Below are 22,694 nucleotides of genomic sequence, written 5' to 3'. Positions count from 1 at the left end.
ATCATCGCCTTGTGTTAGGCTGCTTTTATGAAACACTTCAGTAATTGTCGTATCCTATCGTGAAGGTCTGTGAGTTTTGCTAGAGAAGAAGCAAAGCATATCAGTAGAAAAATAAAATTTCTGAATTTAACTCATCTCTTTGCTTTTTCGAATTATATTTTGAGACAGTTGTTATCCAGAATTACCTGGATAATTACTTGTTACCAATTACCTTGAAATTTACTTCATTTAAAAAAAAAGTCACTCAAATACTTAAATTGTATTAAGTATTTAAGTATTTCAATACTTAAATTGTATTTGAGTTTTATGTCAGTTTTTATGGTTTAAAATGATAGTTTCCTACCAATTTGACTCTTTCCTTTCTTCTGTTTTTTTATGAAAAAACACCACAACTAAAAGAAATATCCAGAACTAGCTATTCATGGAAAACAGCAAATACAAATTTACAGTCAAATGTGCAAAGTAGAACTGAGGGAAAAAGAGACATCTTAATCTAAGATGCCTTCAGTGCTTTGTAATTAAAAGGATAAATAGTGTCATAACTGTAATGCTGTGATTTTCAAGGTCAACATATCTCTTCTGCTTTTAATTTTTTTCCCTTTCCTCCAAGAAATCCATCACTAGACTTGTTCATATCACCTACCTGGATAATTTATTGTTTAAAACATGCAGCTTGGTATTGGGAACCTGTATAGTAATAGGTGTATGTATGTCAATAGTTCAGTCTGATTTTTTTTGACGTTTCAGAGTTGTTCGCCACCTGTAGATTTAAACTGTGCAACAGCTTCAAATGTGCGAAACACCTTTTATTTCAAATGCAAATCTAATGAGCGTTCAGGCATTGGGAGTAGCAACATTGAGCAGTTAGCTGTGGAGTCTCATCACTTCTTTACCTGATGCCAGTGCCCAGAACTTTACAATTGCACATTGTAACAGTTGTTACATTTTTTGAAATACTGAATTTTATGATCTACTGGAAAAATATTAAATAAATTCCCAACATGATACAGGTTGATCAGTTCGTATGCTAAGTCGTTCTAAAGATGCAAGATATACCTGTGGTGAAGGAAATAAAGAGACAATATTATGCTGTGCTTGGTAAATAGTATGTGGGAAAATAGGGAAATAGAGAGCTCAGATCGCTGATCTTTCTTGGTACTTCAATACTGTGAATGTCTTTTACATTCATCTTTGTTTTTTATTCAGCTAGCTGAATAGGAAGCATCCAGACATTTATTTGCTTAACTTGAGTGTGATAAAATGCTAGCTAACAGGGGAAAGATTCTAATAGACAGTGAAGTAGCTTCTCAGAGGAAATAGTGGAGGTTCAAGATGACAGGAAAATTGGTGACTAGGAATTCTTAGAAATAAGGAATTGAAGGAATGATACTGTATTTCAAGAAGAGAGCTTCTGGGCAGAAAGATGTGAACATCTTATCTTATTTCTATCTGTATAGGAAAGGATGGTTCATGTCAACTGTTTTTCTTTACAGACCAAATCTGTGTTTCTAAGTAGTCACAGAAATACTAGAAAATAGTTCTGGAAGGAATTTGAAAGAGCTGTCAAGTCTCTCTCTTTGCTTCAGGCAAGATCAGATACTAATGGTTTTGCTGTGTAAATAGCTGGTGAATATCAGGGGGAAGGGTGCCTCTGTTCTGCTCTCAGAGGTGTGTGGCAGCTCTAAAGGAGCTTTAAAGCACTTGAGTATTGAGAGCCAGTGCAGGCTGGTTAACCAAATGAGTTAACCCTATGGCTAACTGTAAGTTAGCTTTCTAGACCGGTTTTGCAGCTTATAGTGAATTCTAACTACTCTGCTTTCGGCAGAGCCTTTAGCTAGTTTGAAGACAACACACAGATAGGTGCAAATGGACTATAATCATATATACCCAGTGATGGTAGGCCTAGACATTGAAATACATCATGACAGTTACATATTGGTCTTGAGATTTATGTGATATGCAAGTTACCAACTGGTGAAGATCTTGTTTAGAAAATATGCACAAGGATGCTTAAAACTACACACCGTATTCTGTTACTGCAAATAGAATTACTGCAGCAGTGGTGACAGCAGAGTGTGCGAACACAGGTTTAACAAATTGCCATAAAAAAGGAAAGAAGAGGTAAGAGAACTATCTGCCATGTTAAAAGTCACTAAAAAGTCTTTTCTGGGATGTGTTTATTGTAATATCTGAATATAAAGGGGAAACTAAGTGCACTAGGTAAGTGACAAGCTAGCACGAGGGAGAGGAGCCCTCTGGTCCTTGTTTTGAAGATGGATTTGAAAACAATTTCTTTTGTTATCAGACACATCACTGATTGCTAAGTAAAAGAAGATGTTTAGTTAAAAAATACATATATTTTATACATTAGAATTTAATATAATTTAAAAGCTTTTATGCAAAAATTTTTACATAGGTGTATCTCTGACATGAGGCTTTTTGCAAAATCTGAAATAGAATATTTTAATTTTTTTGAAAGAGGCTTCAAGTGTTCTGTACAGGATTTTTTCTTCTAATCAACACCAGTGTCATAATGAAGGTTTTCCGTAAATGTTTTGGGAATCTTTAAGTCGTATTTCAAATGCAGATACCAGCTGGAGGAAAGAGCTACAGAAGAACAAAAAAGGGCTATATTTTGAGCTCTTTGAGAGGAGGGAACCGCTAAATTCTGAATTTACTCAACAAACCATGTTTTGTTTTTTTTTCAGCCTCTTACAGCTTAAAGCTGGTTTGGGCCTTTTACTTTATATTTCTATTGCTGCATTTATAAATCTTTTTGTACTGAACAAAACAATTCATATAGCGTATAGTTGGGAGACCAACAGATGTTTTCTCTTCCTCATATTCTTAATGTGTTCTTCTGTTTGTCTTTAACTATGTATATTTGTCACCCCTGCATGTGAGGGACGTTTAAGAGAAACACCAAGTTTGGCTGTGGGCAAACAAACAAATACAAAAAAACCCCAAACATTTGGGCGTGGGCAAAATTTGGGGTCCTTTGAGTGGGCCAGATCTTTCTGCCCATCTGAAGTACAGTTGGAGAGAGCTTGTACGTAGAGCAGGTCTTAAGCGCTTTCCCCGCTCTCTTAGCTCGGAGACTGCCACGCCACCCGCCTCCTCTCCCCTCCTCCTGGGCCCGTTTGGGATGTTGCCGTGCTGTGGCTTGAGGCCGTTCCCAAAAGGAGAAGCGCTGATCGCTGCTTCCCCAGCAGCACCCTCTGTCACCAGCTTAGGGTGCCTGTTGCCCCCGTCATTCCCAGGCCAAAACTTCGGAAAGCAGTGGGGAGATGCCAGTCACACGCTCGGGGTCGGCCCAAAACAGCCTGTTTACTGTAAATGCTGTGGGAAGAGGCTGCTAGTGAGACCCGTAAGCCACGTAAAAGATTCTTGCATAAACAAGAAATGCTTCACTGTTACCAGTAAGATAAACAGGGCAGCATGTGAACTCTTTTTTGTTTGTTTGTTTGTTTGTTTGTTTGTTTTTTCTTTTCTGGTGCAATCCTGTGCTGATGCTTCCTTTTCAGTCATGCCTTCATTTGTAATTTCCAGCCTTTCATTTATGTAATTTTTTTAAACTACTGAATATTTGACCGTATGTCAAAAATGCTTTGAAATCTCCTGTAGCTGAGAAGGTTGGCCAAAGGCCAGCCTTGTATCTTTATTTTGTGTATCAAATGCAGCTTTCTAAATTCTTTATTTTTCCCACATCTCTGCCCTTTGTGATTAGTAATTAAGAGGTATATTTAAGTATAAATAATCTTGAATTTGTGCCGCTTAGAGATTAAGAGGAAATCAATCCTACTTTGCTCTAAGCTTCTCGTGAAGTGTTGAAGGAAACTCTGATACAGATAAGCAGCTTTGATACAGGTTTCACCTTTCAACTGAAGCACATTTCTCAAATGTCAGTATTTTCCTATACTTCTGATTCAATTTCCACATTTTAGCTTGCCTTCACTAAGCAATGTTCCTTGGCCATTGACACTCAGCAAAACTCCTGCTGTGAGCACACTCAGCCATGATTACCGAAGCTGGATACCAAAGCAAGGGCATGTAGCGAGTTAGGTACTTTGTCTTTACCGGCTAGTCTGGGTGCAGATGCCATTTGAATGGCACCTGGCCTGAAGTGAAGGTAGCAGAATAATTCCTATTTTCAGTCCCTGGTAGGATCTATCTGTTAGTGCACTATTAGTTATGTTGTTGATAATGTAGGTTACCGATCTGGGATTGTTGATCAAATGTCAGGTAAGCAATTCATTTTGTAGGAAGAAGATCCCTGTGTACGGTTTCCATCTCGTCTTCAGAATGAATTTTCATACTTCAGATAACAAGTGACTCTTTCCCCTTCCATCACTCCTTATAGTTTGAGATTTAGGGCAATCACCTTTTTTTTTTTTACAATAGGAATGTTGTATTTATCTCACTGCAAATCTCCCTAATGCACTTCCCAGTTTATTGTGAGACTCTAAGCTGACACTTAGAGGCACTAGGTCCCTTTACAACCTCTTTCCTTGAAGCTTAAAAAAATGCTCTAAAAGCTTAAGTCTCCTGAATTTTTGGAGGTATCTTTTTCATAATAGGAGCTCGTTTACCTGTGAGTTTAGTTTGTTCCTTGCTAATTGTTTTTGATTACTTTGGGTTGCAGTATTTGCTGGAATTGTCATTAAAGTCATAGCTTTAAGACGCCTGAATTGATGGCTAGTATCAAAAAAAGTGTGCAGTGTTTATGTTTGTGGTTACTTTCCTTTCAAAAATTGTAATTTTGTACATGATTCACCCAAATAATAACAAGTAGGATTTACGAAGACTGAATGTTTTAAAGGAGCTTAAATTTTTTGTGAGGCTGTCATTATCTCTCAAAGTATGGCATAGTTCATCGCTAGGACAAGATAATTTTCATATGTCCTTAAGCATGGATCAGTTTGTCCATCTGCTGTATGTAAATGTGCAGTATGTTCCAACAAATGCCAGTGTTGCCATGGGTAGAACACACTGCTCTGCAACCGAAGAAATTTTTGTCGTCCTCCCTGTTGCAATTGTATCCTTAATTGTAGTTTTCCTGTATCAGACTTATTTTGCAGGAATTTTGCTGTTGTAAAATTGCTGTATACAATCATTCAAAACGAGCTGAGCCTGAGCATGAGCCTCTGGTTGTGGAACAGAAGAAAATCAACTCAGTAGTGCACTAGTACTCATAGTATCTCATAGTATCTCCTCCTGGCAGACTTTGTGATGACAGTGGTACCAAGGCGTTTATATGTGCTCGTGGGGGTGTGTAAATTCAGGTGCAAATGTGAGCCCTTCCTGTTTAGGGAATGCAGTTTTCACAGTATTTCACTTTCACTGAAATTTAAGATGCAGCTGTTAGTGTGCTGCTGCCTAGATGCTGAGAAAAATGAAAGAGAAGATCAAATATCAAACAGGAACAAGGTGATACGGTCTGCGGGGCCTCCCCTCCCCTCCCACCGAGCTTGTAGAAGGTGGTGACTGGCTGACCTGTGCCAGGCATCTTGCAGTGGCTTGTAATGAACTTGAGGAATTTTTCTTATTTATTTTTCTGTTCTCAAAGTCACCCAGCACTTTCAAATCTAGAGAATAATATGCCTTGTAGTGAAACAAGATGTTGACTTTCCAAATTTTCATTTAAGAAGACTATGCAGGGTTATGGTTTCATCATTGACATTGACTGGTGTCAGAGGCAGAATACACATGAACTTTACAGTGAATGAGTTAGTGAACCCTGTTGATGCCTGGAACCAAAAATAAAATCTTTTCTGTACATAGCCAAAGCAACACTCGCATTCAGAAAAGACTGTGTTGCATTTTTTAAGAAGTTATCTTAAAATATAGTAATCTTCATTTCATTTCTGTAGATTTTTAAATTTACTGAACTATGTGTGTTTTTTTTTTTTTTTTTTTAAGTATTTGATGCTGAGCTTAAAATGAATTGCACTCACAATTGGGTGGAGGTAGCTTTTGCTCTTTGTTACTCTAGTATTTCAAAACATCTCTGACTTAGTTTTAGAATAGCAAAATAAAATCTGTGATACACCATAAAATTGTATACACTGAAATGTAAAAAGATTTAAGAGTAACAGGAAAATAGAAATTGGGAGAAAGCAGTTTTTGGAGATTCTTGAAATTCGTCATATGAGGAAAGAAGAATGAACAGAAAAAGTAAAAAAAAAAAATCCTCAAAATGCAAAAATTTATTATTTTTTTCTTTTTTAGAATGAATTCCTGCTTTTAATATCAATTGAAAATAAAAATCTATCATGTCTGTGGTATTTAAATTTGAAAAACAAACAGACAAACAACAAAACCCCCAAAACCCCAAACAAACCAACCCTCCATGGGCTGAGGCAGGGAATTGATTTTAGAATATGAAATTTGAACAGACTCCTAACCCTAATTCTGGTTTCAGTCCAGGTGCTTTCCAAAGGTACTCCCTCATCTTCACTGTCCTGCAAATTATAAGATACTAGTCTACATTGTTGAATACCCTTGTCTCTCTGGGAGTTGCATATCCAAGAGCAGTGACAAAAGTGAAGTTTCTTAATTTCTTTGTGATCTTGCGTTTTTGAGACATCCTGCAGGTATATAAAGTATCATTTCTGTTGTTAAAAATGTTATTTTTAGTCATAATCTTGAGACTTTTGTTTAAAAAAACCCCAAACCCTAAGCGCACTTTTTCTTTCCCTTTCAATAATTAAATGTCTTTTGACCTTTAGAAGTAGTGGTTTCCGGTTAATAATCCAGCTGCCAGACATTTGATTGATAGCAACCTGTAGCTCTAATTACATTTCTAATACTATGGAAGTGGCCAACCAATCATAATTCTTTTCTAGTGGGTTCTACCTAATTTTAAATTAGAAACTTACTTCCCTGAATCAAGGAACATTGCAGCAGCTGACATTCAGCGCTGCCTGGCAATGCTTGGGTGATTTTGAGAGAACGTGTCTGTGTACGATAGCTGAAGGGTATGACATCAAGAAGAAAGCCTGAGAATACTACATAGGTACCTTTATTCTTTTTTGTATGTGTGCGTACACACTTATATATGTGTGTGTGTGTGTGTGTGTGTGTGTATGTATGTGTATAAAAAGGAAATTTGTCCTTCAGTATACATGCTTTATGAAAGACGCTATAGTGGTATAATTGCCATAGTCGCTGGTTGCAGTCTGGTCAGTATTGTTGAAAGAGTATTTTCAAATTGTTTGAAAAGTGCAAAGAGTGCACAAAACAATTCCTTCCTGGGGAATTCTGTAGCTACTGGGCAAGAGGACTGTTTTGGGTTGGTCTTGTTTTTGGAGGAAATATATTGTTCGTATTGCAGGTAAACATAGTATGGAAGATCATTTCCACAAGCTTTGACTGAAAAATAGATTAACAGAATATTCAATTTCTCCTAAAAAAATAAACATTTCTGCCAATGGAAGGCTTTTATTTCCTTTGTAAAATGAAGAAATGGAAATGATGAGTTGATGTAAACTTTAACTTCTGAAAAGAGGCAAACAACAGAATGTTAACTAAGTGTCACATAATTTAGTTAAGAAAATTTTTCTATTTTCCTCTACATAAAGAGACTCCCTGTGTCTCATTTGATCCTGCTGCAAGTTCTTTCCTCTGTTTCAATAGTTCTGTCCTTCATTTCTGATTATTTAGCTCTAGTTGTGGCTAGTGTGGGCTTATTTACAGATAGTGGTATTTCTAGTAGTTGTAAAATATAAGATGTGAATTATGCATGTAAAAGTATGGTATGATGATAAAGATGTGAGCAGACCAGTGAAGACCACCTAGGATCTTCTCAGGGTTAAAGGAAAGCTCTTGAATTTAAGGCCTGTGTTCCATGATGTATTGAAAAGAAGAACAAAACTAAACTTAGTGGATAACCTGGTGTGGGCTGGTTGAACCAATATCCATATTCTAAAGTAATTCATTCAATGATCTGACATATTTTTGTATGATTCAGAAAATCACAGACCCTATATTTTGTATTGTAAAAGATAACATTCCTACAAAATTATTTTATAGTAGTGCTGTTTTGTGATACTGTATTTCTACTGAAATGGTATGCCCAGCCTTATTAATATCCTTAACACTTCTGTGATTCTGAATATACAATGCATAAAGAACAGTTTTTGAAATTAATATATCAGACTGAATGTATATGGTATACTGTTGTGATTTCTTTTGTGGAAGTAGACTTCACTGTATCTTTGCTCTTTAAGCCATTGCCAGACTTAATTCACTCAGTTATTATGGCTTCTAACGCTTGATAGGTCTCAAATATTTTGCTTTTTGTTGCTTTTGTTGCTTTCTAGCTTATAAATGTCATTTTATAGTTAATTCTGAATTTTGTTGCAGGTGATCCATACACTTTGTTCTGCTATTTGGAATACTAGATTGGCTGCAGTGGTATATTAAGGAAGTGGAAAACAAGTGGAAGTGGAAGTCTGTTTTAGACTGTTGTAGGGACTGTCCTAAATTAAAACATTTCTGAACTAAGATCTTTCCATTTAATATTTGACAGCATAACCTTCTATTTCACTTTAACACTTCCTTTCTTTTCTTCTTCATGACAGATCTTTAAAAAACAACTTTTTCACGTAAATTGTCAAAAGTGAAGAAGAGATGGCTGGGTCAGCTCGAGAACATCTGCTTTTTGTGCGGCGTCGCAATCCGCAATTGCGGTATACTCTGAGCCCAGAGAATCTGCAGAGTTTGGCATCTCAGGGCACCATGGCTGAGAACATGAACTTACAGCGTGCCAACAGTGATACTGATTTAGTGACCTCAGATAGCAGGTCTAGTTTGACAGCAAGTATGTATGAATACACCTTGGGGCAATCTCAGAACCTCATCATCTTTTGGGATATTAAAGAGGAAGTAGACCCAACTGACTGGATAGGACTTTATCATATAGGTAAGTCAGACCTGTGTTGTAATTTTTCATTGTGTTCATTGCTCTCTTGCCATTTCCTCTTTTCTTCTCTTATATGCGTTTTGGCGTACCACATCACTAAGTAGAGATAAAAACTGAGATTCTGAAGAGAATTATCCTGGATTTCTCTTTGCTTTTCTTAGTGCAGTGAACTATGTGAAGACATGATTTTAATTAACATAGATCTGGTTCCATGGTGACCTGCTAGAGAATGAAATGCATTCTTCTTAAAGAACCTAGGCTGCAAATGTGCACACAGTTTCCTGTTTTTATCTTTCCTGGTGGCAGGCTGGCAGACTGGAATATTCAGAGTGCTGTATTCATCATATAACTCGACTTGCTTACTGTTTAATATTTATAAAGTTTTTTGGACAAGAAAATTTTTAACATTAGTTAAAAGGTATTTTGTATAATTCTTTGATTTTTATAGAGCTGAAATTGTGTCAGTTCCAAATGAATGAGAATTTCTATTTATGAAGTTTTTTTGCAGAAGGAAATCCTCCAAAAGCTTTTTCCCCCCCTCCTTTTTTTGCGCTTTTATGGTTATTTTATTGGAGGGAGCGGGGAAGAATTTCAGATTGTGGCTTGCAGGGCTCTGTGGGCTGTATGTGCATTAGCAGGTAATGTGGCATAAAACAAGTAGATCAATAAATCAAAGCAGTTGGTGCTGAGACCCTGACATAACACTGTATATGGTTTGAGATTTTACATTTGTATTAGGTTTAATCACGTTCCTGTGTCCAGACAGCTCTTCCCTGTATGTGGTTTGAATTTGTCCAAAGATTAATTTATGAAATTTATGTCCTCATTAGGAATTGGAGCATATTTGGTGGGTAGCTGTGGTAGCATGTGGGGTTTCATTTCCTTCTAAAGGAATCTAGTTCACATGCACTAAAACTGTTCTCTGAATTGAACTGGTGCTCAGTAAGCAGGGCTGATCAAGAGGTTTGTTTCAAAATCGCATGGCTTTTCTGAATTGAATTGTTAATTTGGAAAAAAGCAGTCTTACTTAACCTGCCAAAAGCATATATAATAGAAACTGGTGAGAATAAGTCTGACCTGTAGAACTTTGTCCATGGTAGGACTAAGCTTAATGCAACAAAATCAGTTTCAATAGGATTTGGGGGAGAGATTTGCTGTGCAAGCATTTCCTAATACCTTTTGTCCCTCATCACTTAATGTTGTATGCTGTGAAGATGCTGTTTCCTGATGTCATTCCTTCCCCTCTGCCACCTTCTTTCAACATTACTGCAGCTCCACAAGCTGAAAAATATTGACCTGTGCTGTTCCAGTGTTTACTTGGTTATAAAAGCTCATCTGGAGCTGCATGAACTGCAGAGTCTCTGCTGTGGAACAAACTGCAGATACATGCAAACACTTAAGAGAATTAAATGAAGGTCCTCCCTAATAAACAGAGCTAATTCTTCCCAACAGTGTAAGAAACTCAATGTGTTCTGTGCTGAACTCCTACTTAAATGAAGCTTAAATATTCTATTTAAATACAATGAGAGGTTCAGCTGAATAAAGGCTTGATCTTTTTTAGCCTGGTAGAGGTATCTGTGTGATTTGGGTTTTTGATAAACCCTTTCAAGGACATAGCATCATTATATATATTAAAAAAATAGTTTTCATTAGATTATTGTCTAAAAAGCCTTACTCTGCCTAATTTTTGTAGGTTTAAGAAAGATACAGTACAATGGACTATTTTTCATAAGTCAGTGCGCATATATTAGGAATTGCTAAGGCTTTGGCTCTGAGAGTGACAGGATTTGCAGTGCTTTTGCATTGATTTCACTGAGAACTGAATTGGGGCAAAATTGCTTTGAGGATCTTTTGTTGTAGATGTTATATGACTTTCTTATCACATTTATTAATACAGAATTGTTCTTTTAAAAACCTCTGATAGAAGACATCTGAGAAGCTGAGCCACCAAGAGTCAAGGAAAGCAGCACATCTATTAACCACCTTTAAATCACATGTAGAATTTTGTAACAATGAAAGCTGGTAATTCTAAATCAAAACTATGATGAGTTATTTGAAAATTTCATAACCTTCAAAAATAGGTGTAAAAATGACCTTTCATCACTCCTCACCATGGGCTATACTGTCCGAATCAGATCAGAGCAAGACAAAGAGATGGAGTATTGGTGTAATCCCAGGATCTTCAGACTTTTGTAATATTGTAATATTCGCTGCAGTTCTCATTTACTACTTTGGAAGTTAAGGACACTCGCTGCTTATCTTCCCAGAAGTAGCATGTTTGTTGGTGAATGTATTTAAATATTAAAGCTCTATTCTTAAGCACATTATGAAGATTTAAAATACTTGAGGTTATCTATCCTGTTTTCTATAAAATGTCAACCATTTAACTTACAAAGTCATTCTCCTCTGGCACTGTCTTCTACAAGTGATATAGATGTGTAATCACTAACACGAATCATCTCTCAGGCTGTGCCAGTGTAATGCGGTACCTCTGATGTCCCTCTGCATCTTCAAGGAAAACATCATCCTTCAAGGAGCTAGGAATAGGCAAAAGGTGCTATTTTGTTCTTTTTTTAAAAAGAAAACACACTGTATAATCCGAAAGCACAAATTGGGTTTTTTTTTTTTTCCTTTTACGTTGGTTATACAGTTAACTATCATAATCAGAGCTGGGTCACTGCTTTGCAGGAAAAAAGAATGGTTGTTAATTCTGTAAATGAACAGAAGAAGAAATTCTAAAAATGAACATCACTCTGGGCACAAGCTTTAGTGTGGAGAGATCTGTCAAAGAGCTGTAACAATCCAGGTGAATTTTCACTTCATATTAATTTCATAGAATGCATCCTTGTAACAGGAATTTAAAATGACATACAGAGAAAATGTCTTCCTTCTTCATTCATGAATTTATTTAGTTATTCATTTTATTCAGTTAACTCTCTTATTAGCTTTCTGTCACAAGAAAGCAGTTATTTCTGTGCTTGTAAGCATGGTTTTACAGCATGGTTTTACAGCATGGTTAAAATTGCAGTGACTAACTAGGAATCCCAACAATCTTCTTATATCCCTTTCTTTTTAAGAAACTGACTTTAAATCACCATACAAATTCACCCTTTCAAATACACCAGTCAGTACAATTGATCATCTGACTGTCAGTAGTCAGAGTGACTTTACTACTATGCGGCATGTAGAGGTGTATGGATAATTGACTTAAGGGAATAGTAGCTGGAGCTTTTTCAAAGTACAGTACAATTAATTGAAATATTTTTCCTGTTAATTGTTTGAAAGTAAATGTTTCTTTTTAAAAAGAGAAAAGCCTGTGGGGGGGAAAAAATTCCAAAGGAATTTTTTCTTTTTTTTTTTTTTTTTTTGCATGTGGATTTTTTTCCTCCTTCTGTTAGGAACTTAAATATTTCTGCAAAAAAGATTATGTATTTTATTAGAGATTAATTCACTGTAGTGTCCTCGGGATACTCCTTTGCTGTAACTTTTGATCTTCAGGTTTTAAATGTGAAAGTTGAACTTATACATAACTAAATGCACATGCTCAATTTTTCTTAAATCTTGTGTTTTAAGGAGTGTTCTTGGATACGCGTAGAAGTTGACTGGTTTCTGTTTTAGTACCATACACATATTCTCCTTTATTTCATCTTCATCTTGGACAGCTTAAATGTGACCTGTTTCCTTGTTGAGAGATTGTTTTGTACAGATCTTTTTTCTTTGCTAGTGTACTCCTAAGAATCACCAGAAGAAAAGTGTATGTAAGGGACACTGTATTTTGTGAAGGAAAGCATTCTTTTTTTTCTTTTTTCCTAAATATTTCTGTTTTGTACTGTCTGAATTCTTTAAAATAAGTCATACAATGCCAGCAGCAGTTGTCTATGAACAGTCTTACCCCTGAAGTTTTATGACAGCAGCTTTCTAGCTTCATAGACAAGATCTATGGGGGAATGTAAATGATAATACATCTGTAAAAGGACATAAAGATTTCCCAGAGAAACTATATGAAATGGAGAAATGTAATTTCAGAGTATTAGCTGCTTTTTAGGCAAACCAAGTGGTGTTACATGAAAGCTTGAAATAAATTTTGAATCTCAAATGTGGGTTGTATCGTTTTGAACTCAGGTTTAAGTTTTGCCTAGAATGGGCTTCTCAGTCCTTCCTCAGGGCTGAATATACAGATTATCACTTCAAAGTGACAAGACTTTATGAAATTCAGAGAAGGGAGCTTTTTAGTAGATGTACTATTCCTGTGCTTCATCTGAAGAGTAAAGGTGAATTTCCAATTTTTCTGTTCAAGGGAGAAGGAAGAAGTCAGTTCTGTTTTTAAGGAACCAGTTGGATTTAGAATGAATGTTTTTCATAATCTAAACTAGAAGATGACTGTACTATATGACAATCTCATTTTGCAAAGATCTTAGACCTGTGACATGCTTCCCTTAGCACTGACCCAGCTTTTTTTTGGTACGTGTTTGTTGAAAATCAACCTTTGTTCAGAAACTTCTTTAACCTGTTGAAGGTTTGCAGACATTTTTTCACTTATTAAGAGGAATCTGAATCCTTCTATGGCAAAAGTGGTCAACCAGCGGCTCTGGAGTCATAAGCGGTTCCAATGCAGCTCTCAGGCTGCTTTCATTTCTGCTGTCTGAGGCATGAAATTGTATTTGTTGGGAAATGTTTTGCTGTATCTGGCACTCCTATTCACAGGGTTGGGATCTAACAAGAGAGACTACATTAGCCCTTTCTTTTGCTTGCTCTGCTGATAGGTGGGTTTACAAGTTGCTATCTCTGAGGAAGAGAGAGACATTAGGATATGAAAAAAGATAGTGGAGTGGATTATGATCCAGAGTAAGACACTGCACTATTTTCTTGTGAAATAATCAGTCTTCTAGTGAGGAAGGTTGTGCAAAGTATTGGTTTTAGACGGAAGCAAAAAAAAAAAAAAAAAAAAAAAAAAAAAAGGTATTCAATTCACAAGGATTATGAGACATCGCAGTTTTCTGCCGTTGTATGCCACTGTAGGAGAACTTGCTTGGGAAGGGAGAACTGTGAAAGAAGAGCAGCTACAGTGAAAGTTGCCTGGATCTGCAGCCCAGAGAGGAGTCGTGGTGGACTGTCCACTGCTCATAGGATGCTGAGTGAGCCCAGTTCAGGATCTTAAGGAATTTTGTGCATTGCTGTGAAGCCTGATGCTTAAAGAAAACAGAAAGTACTGAATAAAGAAGGAAAGGTCATGAGATAGAAACAAATCCTACTTGTGGTTTAAGTAGATTAACTCCTGGGGCCAAATTGCCCAGGTTGGCCTATTTTTGTCCTAATTTATGACGTCCCAGTTACAAGATGCATGACCTTATTCTAGGGGTCCTTAGCATATTTAAAATGCTGAGTATCAAGGGTCATCGACACTAATGTAAAAAAAAAAAAAAATCCCAAATCAAAAAACCGATGCGGTACTATATAGGGCAATTTAGATAGCATCTAGGTTTGTACTAAGCCTCCCACGGTAGTGGCGTTTAAAGCTCTTCTGTTTCAGGTCAGACAAGATTAAAAAGAAAAAAGCTTTCATGTGAACCGCCTTTAATACTCCTAGTCCAATCTAAGCCACTAATTTAAGAGATTATAAAATTTTACGATCCTATCCTCAAAAGATTTAGCTGGTTTTGATTATCAAAACCATATAAAGTAATAACTTTATTATCTTCTGAAAAGCCTGATTATTTGTTTTAATTTTCATTCCTAATTTTTAATAGTATGAGTGCTTCTGCATACTTTAACATCTGAGCAGTACTACTAATTTCTATTAATTTGTTATTAGAAATGGCAGTATTACTTTGTGATTGCTCCCTGTTTTGGCTGCTGCTAAATTCTCTGAAACATGGGCTTGACTTTATGGAAGAATCAATCCTTCCCCAGTTTGCTCCTTGGAAGTCAGTAGAGTCTTCAACTTAGGCTTTCAGGGGACCGGCATTGGGTCTTTGGTCACTAAAGCAGTGGGTATTTCTGGGTTTTTGTATTGTAGAATTTTAATATCTAAGCATTGTGCTGGTTTTCTTCTCTTTAGAAAAAAAAAATCCAAAAGTGGAGATATATGCTTAAATGCTACATACAACAAAGCAAAATTACCTCCTCAACACTAAGTAGGAATACAGGAGAGAACTTGCAGTAAATGTTTTGCATCTGAATGGTATTGATTTTTGTGATAAGCAAAAGTGCAAGAAAATAGCTGCTGTGAAGTACATAATTTGCTGATGACTTAGCAATATTTATGGAAGAGTATGGTGCCCTGCAAGCCAGCTCTTGAGCACGTTAGTGAAAAGCGAAGGCAGCCCAATGTAGTAATTGTTTCCTAAAATCATATGCAGTGAGGCCTATGGTGAAAATAAGTCTGTAACAAACCTAGGACAAATCTTCACAAGTTCACTTTCCCTCCTGTTACTGGCTTCTAATCTTACTCTCTTATTTTCTTGGGGAGCCTGGCCAACACGTAAAGCTGCCTTTTCTTCAGTTTAGGGCTTTCTTTTCCTCGGTTGTGAGCTAGTAAATCATCTTCAAAGAACAATTTATGGACAGTAGAAAAAGTAGAAAAAGAAGAATACAAGGTGCTTCTTCCTATGTGTTTTTATTGCATGCAGCAGATATCTTAGTAAGATATACTCGATATGTTTATTTTAAGAAGAAAAGAATGAATTCTCTAATAAAGAATGTTGAACCTTGTAGGATGGTATTTATGCCTGGAAGAAGTTCAAGCTGTGACAGAGAAAGTGTTGCTAGAACATCCAAACTTTTCAATTAATTGTGTTTTAAACTTTTGAGATATCCCTGACCTCAAAACTAGACGAATGTAGCTTCAGGGGGGACACTTTCAGCTGTGTTGTCAGTAGCTTTCCACTGCAAAAGATTTTGGCATGACAACGTTTATAATCCTTTGGATAGAAAGCAGTGTTCTTCCCAACCTGCTTTTGTGATGCAAGTGACTGTTCCAGCAGATGGGGAGATGGCAAAAATAAACATTTGATAATATTAAACATAACAATGTACACTTCTAAATTCATAAGATTCCCTTTTAACATATCATTCCCTTATCATAGAATCATGGAGTGGTAAGGTTGGAAGGGACTTCTGGAGATCATCTAGTCCAACCCTCTGCATAGCCCCGTACGGAGATTGAACCCTCGACCTTGGCATTAGCAGCACCACGCCCTAACCAACTGAGTTAAACCTTCAATATCAACCTGGGGTTTTTATTTGAGGAAATTGACTTTAATTTTTAAATAGACATTTGCTGCGCTGTTTTCTTCTGCTTTCTATGACCAAATCAACATGCCATGGAGTATTTTAAAAATAATTCATTCAAAATCAACGACAATTGGTTTGAAAAAGTAGTTACATTAATTCATCTATTTGTTTCATATAAGTAATAGATTATGGATTGTATTTGCATTATGTACAGTGTTAGAATTCCTCCTGTAAATTTTTTATGAAGTTCTTGGCTCCTCCATCTGCACATCAGTCTATAAGTGACTAAGAGCTGGAATTAATGGGGAAGTATTATCAGTTGAGTATTGAACATAGTTCATTAAGGATGTGCGTGATATAATTAAGTGTCATTTAAAAGGATGAGAAACATGCCTACCAGGATATTGACACTAACAGTATGTTACACATTATTGTTGCATATGGTTAATATAACCTCTCAATATGTACTGATATTGGATATGCCAGATCTTAAATTATAGATGAAGGCGATTTCTAAAGGTGCTAGTGTTGATCTTGATAGACCTCCTTTGCTTGCAAAATTCAACACTGTCTTGCTTAGACTTTTTTTTTCTTTTGTTGGTGAAACACAGAAGATCCAGAAATGGCCAGATGCGACTGTCTGAGAATTTTTCTGGTAGAGAGAAGTTCTCAACTGGGCAAGAGCTATACCCAACCCCTGTACCATTTGCCAGCTTGGGATAAGAGAAGTGTGGATAAGGGGCAAAGATGCTGTAGGAATGCAGTTAACTGTGACTGTGCTTAGCTGGCATTTAATCTTTTGGAAAAACAAAGCTGGCAAATGTCTACATTGGCAACATTTCTTGTCTCTTTGCCTGGCGGCCTCCAGACTCCATCACACTCACTCCGGTGGGCAGCCAGTTCTCAGGCTAGCAAATCTCATGCTTCAGAGCTTTGTGTCAAGGTCTGCCCAAACTCTCTTCACAAGATCGGCCTCTTTGTCTAGCAGTCATTCAAAGTTAATGTCAAATAGTTTAGTCTTTTGTTGTATTTTGAAGATAACACCAGTAATATGTCAGCAGTCCTTCATAGTTTATAAAAACTAGTAGGTTCACTGTCTTTATAATTCCTCCTCTATCCTTGTATGGAAATAAATTCCAGTAGGCAAGAATGCAAAAAAATACATAAAAATACAGTTATTTAGTCATTTTAATACAGTCCAAGGGCTAGAGAAAGCAATAAAGCAGAAATTCAATATTTTGCCTGGAAGAAGCAAAATTAGTATTATTAATGGTAAAGTGAACATAAAGGAGCTTATTTTGAAAATAGAGTGTATTCAGAATATCTCTATAAAGTGTTGACAGAGGTACATAAGCAGTGTAGGGGATATATAGTCAGATTTTAAGGGGAAAGGATATTTATTCTTAAAGGACATACTTAGGAATTTAGGACTTTCTCTTCATGGCCAAATGGGAATATGAGCCTGATTTGATGTGTCCTTTCTTCCTTGAGAATTTAAACTTTATACGATAGTCATATAGACAGTTCATATAAGTGAAGTCACACGTCAGTATAATCAGGTAACTTAAACTGAATGATTGGACCTACCAGTGTCGTCTATTGAAAGGACTGAGGGTTGAAGGCATTCAGTGCCCTGCAAGATCAGAACCTTAATAAGTGTTCTATCTCTGTCTTCAAATGTGAAAATGTTTTCTTGCCTGTGAAGCCTCTTAGATCAAATGGATTTGGCACTACAAGATGAAATACACGTAATAGCATGATCTAGCACAATAGCAGGCACATACCGTTGTCAGTGAGATAAACACGCAATAATGACCCCATCAGGAAACAAAAAAAGGAACGTTTTTCTATATTTATTGTAGTTTAATTTGTACATAGCATTTCATGTATGGCATAGTTTGGCAGATGGTAGCCTGCAGGGAGAGCGAAAGTTCAGTTGATAGGTTCTTCAACATAGGTCCATCTATCTGAATTTTAGTAGACTTACAGACAGGCAGTTCTTTTTTGAGATACTGAATGGAGATCAGATTCAGTAGTGGATCAGACTTTATGAGCTACTAATTATTGATGAGATGGTATCTAATGTAAAGCTAACAACAGAGTTTCACTGATGTACTTTTTAACATGTAAATTATTTGATCAATAAGACTACAAATAAGTTTTCCAGTTTCCTTAAACAAAAAAAAAGTGTTCCATGTTTTCTGCAATTAAACAAATGCATTAGTGGCATTTCACCAAATCATGCAAATAGCTTTATGACTTTACCTGTTTTCCTAGATGTTCTAAATCCTTAGCACGTAAGATTTCACAATTCTAAAAAATAGTCAGCACACTTAATTGAGTGCATTCAGTTGAGTACACTTACAGCACACTTAATCGAGTGCATTCCTGCTCAAGTAGTTAAATAAAATTACAACCTATCAGATTAGTGTAAATTATTGCCTTCTGTGCTATTTACTGCCCATCGCCTGAGGGGAGGTAAGGGTGTGCACTGCAACACCAAGTAGAGACTATGAGGGGAAGAAAGAAAAACATAGACTTAATAAAAGTAACAAAAATGACTTACAGGAACCCATTTTTCTGTTCATGAAATAATTGGGGAGTATACGCCTCATCAGCAATGATGCCTGGGAATGTGGTTTCACCTCGTGGTGCTCCACTTTTCCCTTCTTTTGCAGCCTCCTGCTTCTGCTGCCTTCCTTGGGCAGGTGCTGGTCTAACCCTCCGCAGTGCTGCCAGCTGTGCTGGGAGCGCCTTCACCCTCCAGAGAGGGCCAGCGGCTCGGTGCCGAGGCAGCCGCCCGGGGCGGTGCGGGAGGGCAGGCAGAGCACCGGCGGCCCGCGGGAACCTGCGGCACTGTGCCGCTGGGGCAGTAGGGCTGGCTCTTTAGACAGTACTTTGCCATTAGGCCTGCTTGGCTGCGATGTAAAAGTGACTCCGGCAGAGTGTGTGATGGGCTCTGCTTTGGAGACTGTTAAAATAGGAATGCAGATCTGATTGTGCTTTTTGTAGTTACTTATTTATGTCCTTGGTTAACTTGTGGGAGTAGCTGAGTTAGTGGGCCTTTGTTTCTAATTGTGTGTTTTATTCTAGGTTCTGTTGTTTGCTTGCAGAGTCCATGGGGAATTACTGTTAAAAAAAAAAAAAAAAAGAATTTAAAAGGAATCATGGAAATGTTATCTCTAGGTGCTTTCAAGCTAATTACATACACACCAATAAAGCTTCTTTGCTATCATTAGCCTATGCAGTTCCGTAGTTGTTTTTTGCTGTTGCATGTTAACGTTGTGAGGGAGGATTTTTACTTCTGTGATTTCAAACTAGCAAGTTAAATAAGAAAGATATCTTTTTTTTTTTTCTGCTAGTGATGAGATTAATATAATTGGCTTTGATTTTTGGCATGCAATACTGCAGCTTCTAAAGAATTACAACATGACCTTGCTCTTTTATAGCTTTGATCTCATCTAGATTAATGTGTACATCCATTTAGTGCTCATCATAAGTAGAGTTTGGCTCCAGCTGCTCTCGTTTTCATGATACGAGCTTACATATTTGAGACTAGTAAGAAGTATATTGGCCTCCTTTTTGCTCAAGAGAGAAATCTTAACCGTAGAGATTTAGTCTGTCCTGTTAGAAATCTACTAAACATGATGCATGTGAAGAAGATGATCTTAGGCATGTAAGAAACTATCTGTCATTCCTGTTACTCTGAAAGTGCAGTGATGGTGCTGAAGACAGGGTAGGAATTCTGATTGTTATTATTGGAAAATGCTGTACACAGTGTATTGTCAGTATGTTACTGTAGACATAATTTACCCTGGAAATTCTAAATTCTCTTGAGCTAAAGCAGATTGAAAAGATCCTGGGCAATCTTCCAAGCTGTTTTTTCAATCTTCTGCAGCTGCTGCACAAGAGGCAACGAAGGATAGATTACTAAAATGCTGTTGCTTTGGTAATGTCTTTTTACTTAGGATTGCTGTTCAGTTAGACATAGGTAATCCAGACCTCATAAAACACCATTTTAATTTCCAATAGAAAACAATTTACTATTTAGCCAGGAAATTAACTAACAATTACACTGATGTAGGTTTTTTGTTGCAGAAAGCTAGTTACTAATGTCATGAGAGAAAACTCCAGATACTGCAAATAAGTTAAAGATATGTTTAGATAAGTCAGTATGAAATGTATGAATCTGAAAGGTATATTTAGCTAAAAAATAGTGTGTGGTGTGATTCTTCAAAAATGCAGAGAGCTGGTAAAGTGGAAGATCACCTTTGTTTCCAAAATAGTAGAGTGCAAAGCAGGACAAATTCACTGCATGGAGATTGTACTTCCTCATTATTTAAAGATCTGAGTTACCACTTAGAATTACTCCAATTCACTTTTTGCTCAGGCAAAGGTTGAGAAATGTCATTCTAAAAATGAACTTCCTGGTAATAAGTTAAATACCATGGCCATGGTGGAGGGGAGGAGGGATTTTTGAGTGTTGCTGGTGTTTGAAAGGAGTCTGGAATCTGCCTTGTCGGAACAGAGCTTTTGGGGGAGGTGAGTGAAGAAGAAAATCGTGAGGGCTATCAATAACTTGAATTAGTCTTGCTGTAGCGAAAGCTACCATATTCTCCCTTCAAAAAAAACCATTGTTTCATAGTGTAGTTTTACCTTGCATCTAATTTATAGTTTTCTTTTGGAAACTTGCTGATCTGACTTACAGTGCTTTGTCTAATAGAGAATGGCAGGAGGCATAGTAAGACTATTCATATAGAGGCAATCTGCAGATACACGAGCTGTAATTATTATCGGTAATGTGAACTGTCATTAGGCAAGCAGGTTTAGCTTGGTTTGCTAGTATGAGATAAAAAGTTTGAAGCGGTGGAGGATTTCCAGATGTTGGGACTGGTGTTTTAAGAACTTAAATGGTGATGGTGCTGGTGGATTACAAAGAGGCATGCTAAGGTTTGTAAAGCTTTTTGTTTGCCAGACCAGACAAAACAGAGGAAAACTACTTGGAGGCATCAAGGGAGATTCAGGTACAGAGAAGTCGTTAGACAGAAAAGTGAAGTTCAAGAGAGTCAGTTGGAAGGACTGAACAAATACTGATCCAACATGTAAAGAAAGTCAAAAGTAATGGCAAAAGTGAGACGGGGAGGCAGATATTTTATTGTCTTGAATCCTTCTAAAGAGCAACTTCTTTGTTTTCCAAAGTGCGGTTTGCCTCTGTTATGACAGCCCCAATTAATCATTTCCCCAGTAGTGGGGCTGTGGCACTGAGATTGCCTCTTGGACTTGGCTGCTGTCTTATGGCTTTGTGGCTATTGCGCTGTGGGAGATCCAGTATCATCCTGCACCCCACTGCATTTCCAATGGCTGTATGTACATACAGTGAGCTTAGTGAAGAGAGTACTTCACACCCTTCCTGGTCAAGCACTTTGTCATCTGATAAATGTCTAGCCAAAAGTATTTGTTCAGGGTTGTCATGCTGCTAAATTCATGTCTAGCAAACAATGGCACCAAAAAATTTTAATTTAAGATTGCTTTTTTCAAGTGGTGAGAATACTCAGAACCCTTAGCTAATATTCCTCATTTACATACACTATTAATAACGTACAGGGGGACTGAACTCTACCTTGATGTGACACTTGTCACACTCTTCATGCTTCATAAGCATATGAGAATCTAGAGAAGGGCGAAGTCAATTTGTAATAACTACTATTTCATGAAATGTTTGTTGTTTGGGAAATAGATTTTAAATTTGTTCCTGTTAAGATATCAGATATTCAAAGACATGAAACCCTGGGGATAATTTTGGCTTTTGGAAAGGCTGGAGGAAAAAAAAAAAAAAAAAGCTTCTGGTTCCTTGATTTTGTTTTCAAAGAGCTGAGCATTTTCAAGATGATGTGCTTAGCTACATTGCTGGAAAGCCTTCGAGGTAGGGACATTTCATTTCCTTGCACCTCTGGGCATCAGCTGCCAGGTAGCTGGTGACCCCAGCCCCCCGTGTGATGAGGCAGCTCGGTGGTGCGTTACGCATCTCGCTGCAAAGGTTTTGTCTTGGGAAACGTAGTTTGGACCCTACAGCGCAGAGGGTAAACATCAAGGATGTAAAAGTTCTCATGAGACATGATAGCAGTGTGTTTTAATTTAAATGTTGAGGGAGACTGACTAAACCATTTCAGCTTTTTTCATCTCACATTTTTCTCCCCCAAAACACTTTATCTGTCATCATAGTAACTCCCTTTATGTTCACTTTAAAAGCCAGGCGCTATGGCTAATCAGGAAGGTAAACAGGGCTGTTTTGCACAAATTATTTACAGTTCCTTTTTGAGTTTCCTCCTGCTCACTTCTCCAGAAGTTTAAGACTGACTTATCTTATTGTATATTGGATGAATTTCTTCCAGGATGTGTTGGCTCATTTCCTTGAGTACTTCTAAATTTTCTGAATTTTTTCAGTCATAACAGATAGCTGAAAAAGCTTTAAGGAAATGAGTCAACCTCCTGAAATAAATTGCTTGCTCAGTAGAGGATACTGTGTTCAAAAGCGTAT

General features: G+C 37.0%; 1 protein-coding gene across 2 annotated transcripts in view; it reads left to right on the top strand.

The window, feature by feature from the left end:
• The window catches only part of HECW2 (HECT, C2 and WW domain containing E3 ubiquitin protein ligase 2), a 177,890-nt gene that overhangs the window by 48,829 nt on the left and 106,367 nt on the right, over window positions 1-22,694 (top strand). For both annotated transcript variants that reach the window (XM_062578146.1, XM_062578145.1), the window contains one exon: window positions 8,583-8,923. In XM_062578146.1, coding sequence (XP_062434130.1) covers window positions 8,632-8,923 — 292 coding nt within the window. In that variant the 5' untranslated portion in view covers window positions 8,583-8,631. The remainder of the gene's footprint in view (window positions 1-8,582; window positions 8,924-22,694) is intronic.

Source organism: Rhea pennata, chromosome 6, assembly GCF_028389875.1.
Source record: "Rhea pennata isolate bPtePen1 chromosome 6, bPtePen1.pri, whole genome shotgun sequence".
NCBI lineage: Eukaryota > Metazoa > Chordata > Aves > Rheiformes > Rheidae > Rhea > Rhea pennata.
The sequence above is the reverse complement of the archived record's forward strand: the minus strand, read 5'-3'. Positions and strand labels throughout refer to the sequence as shown.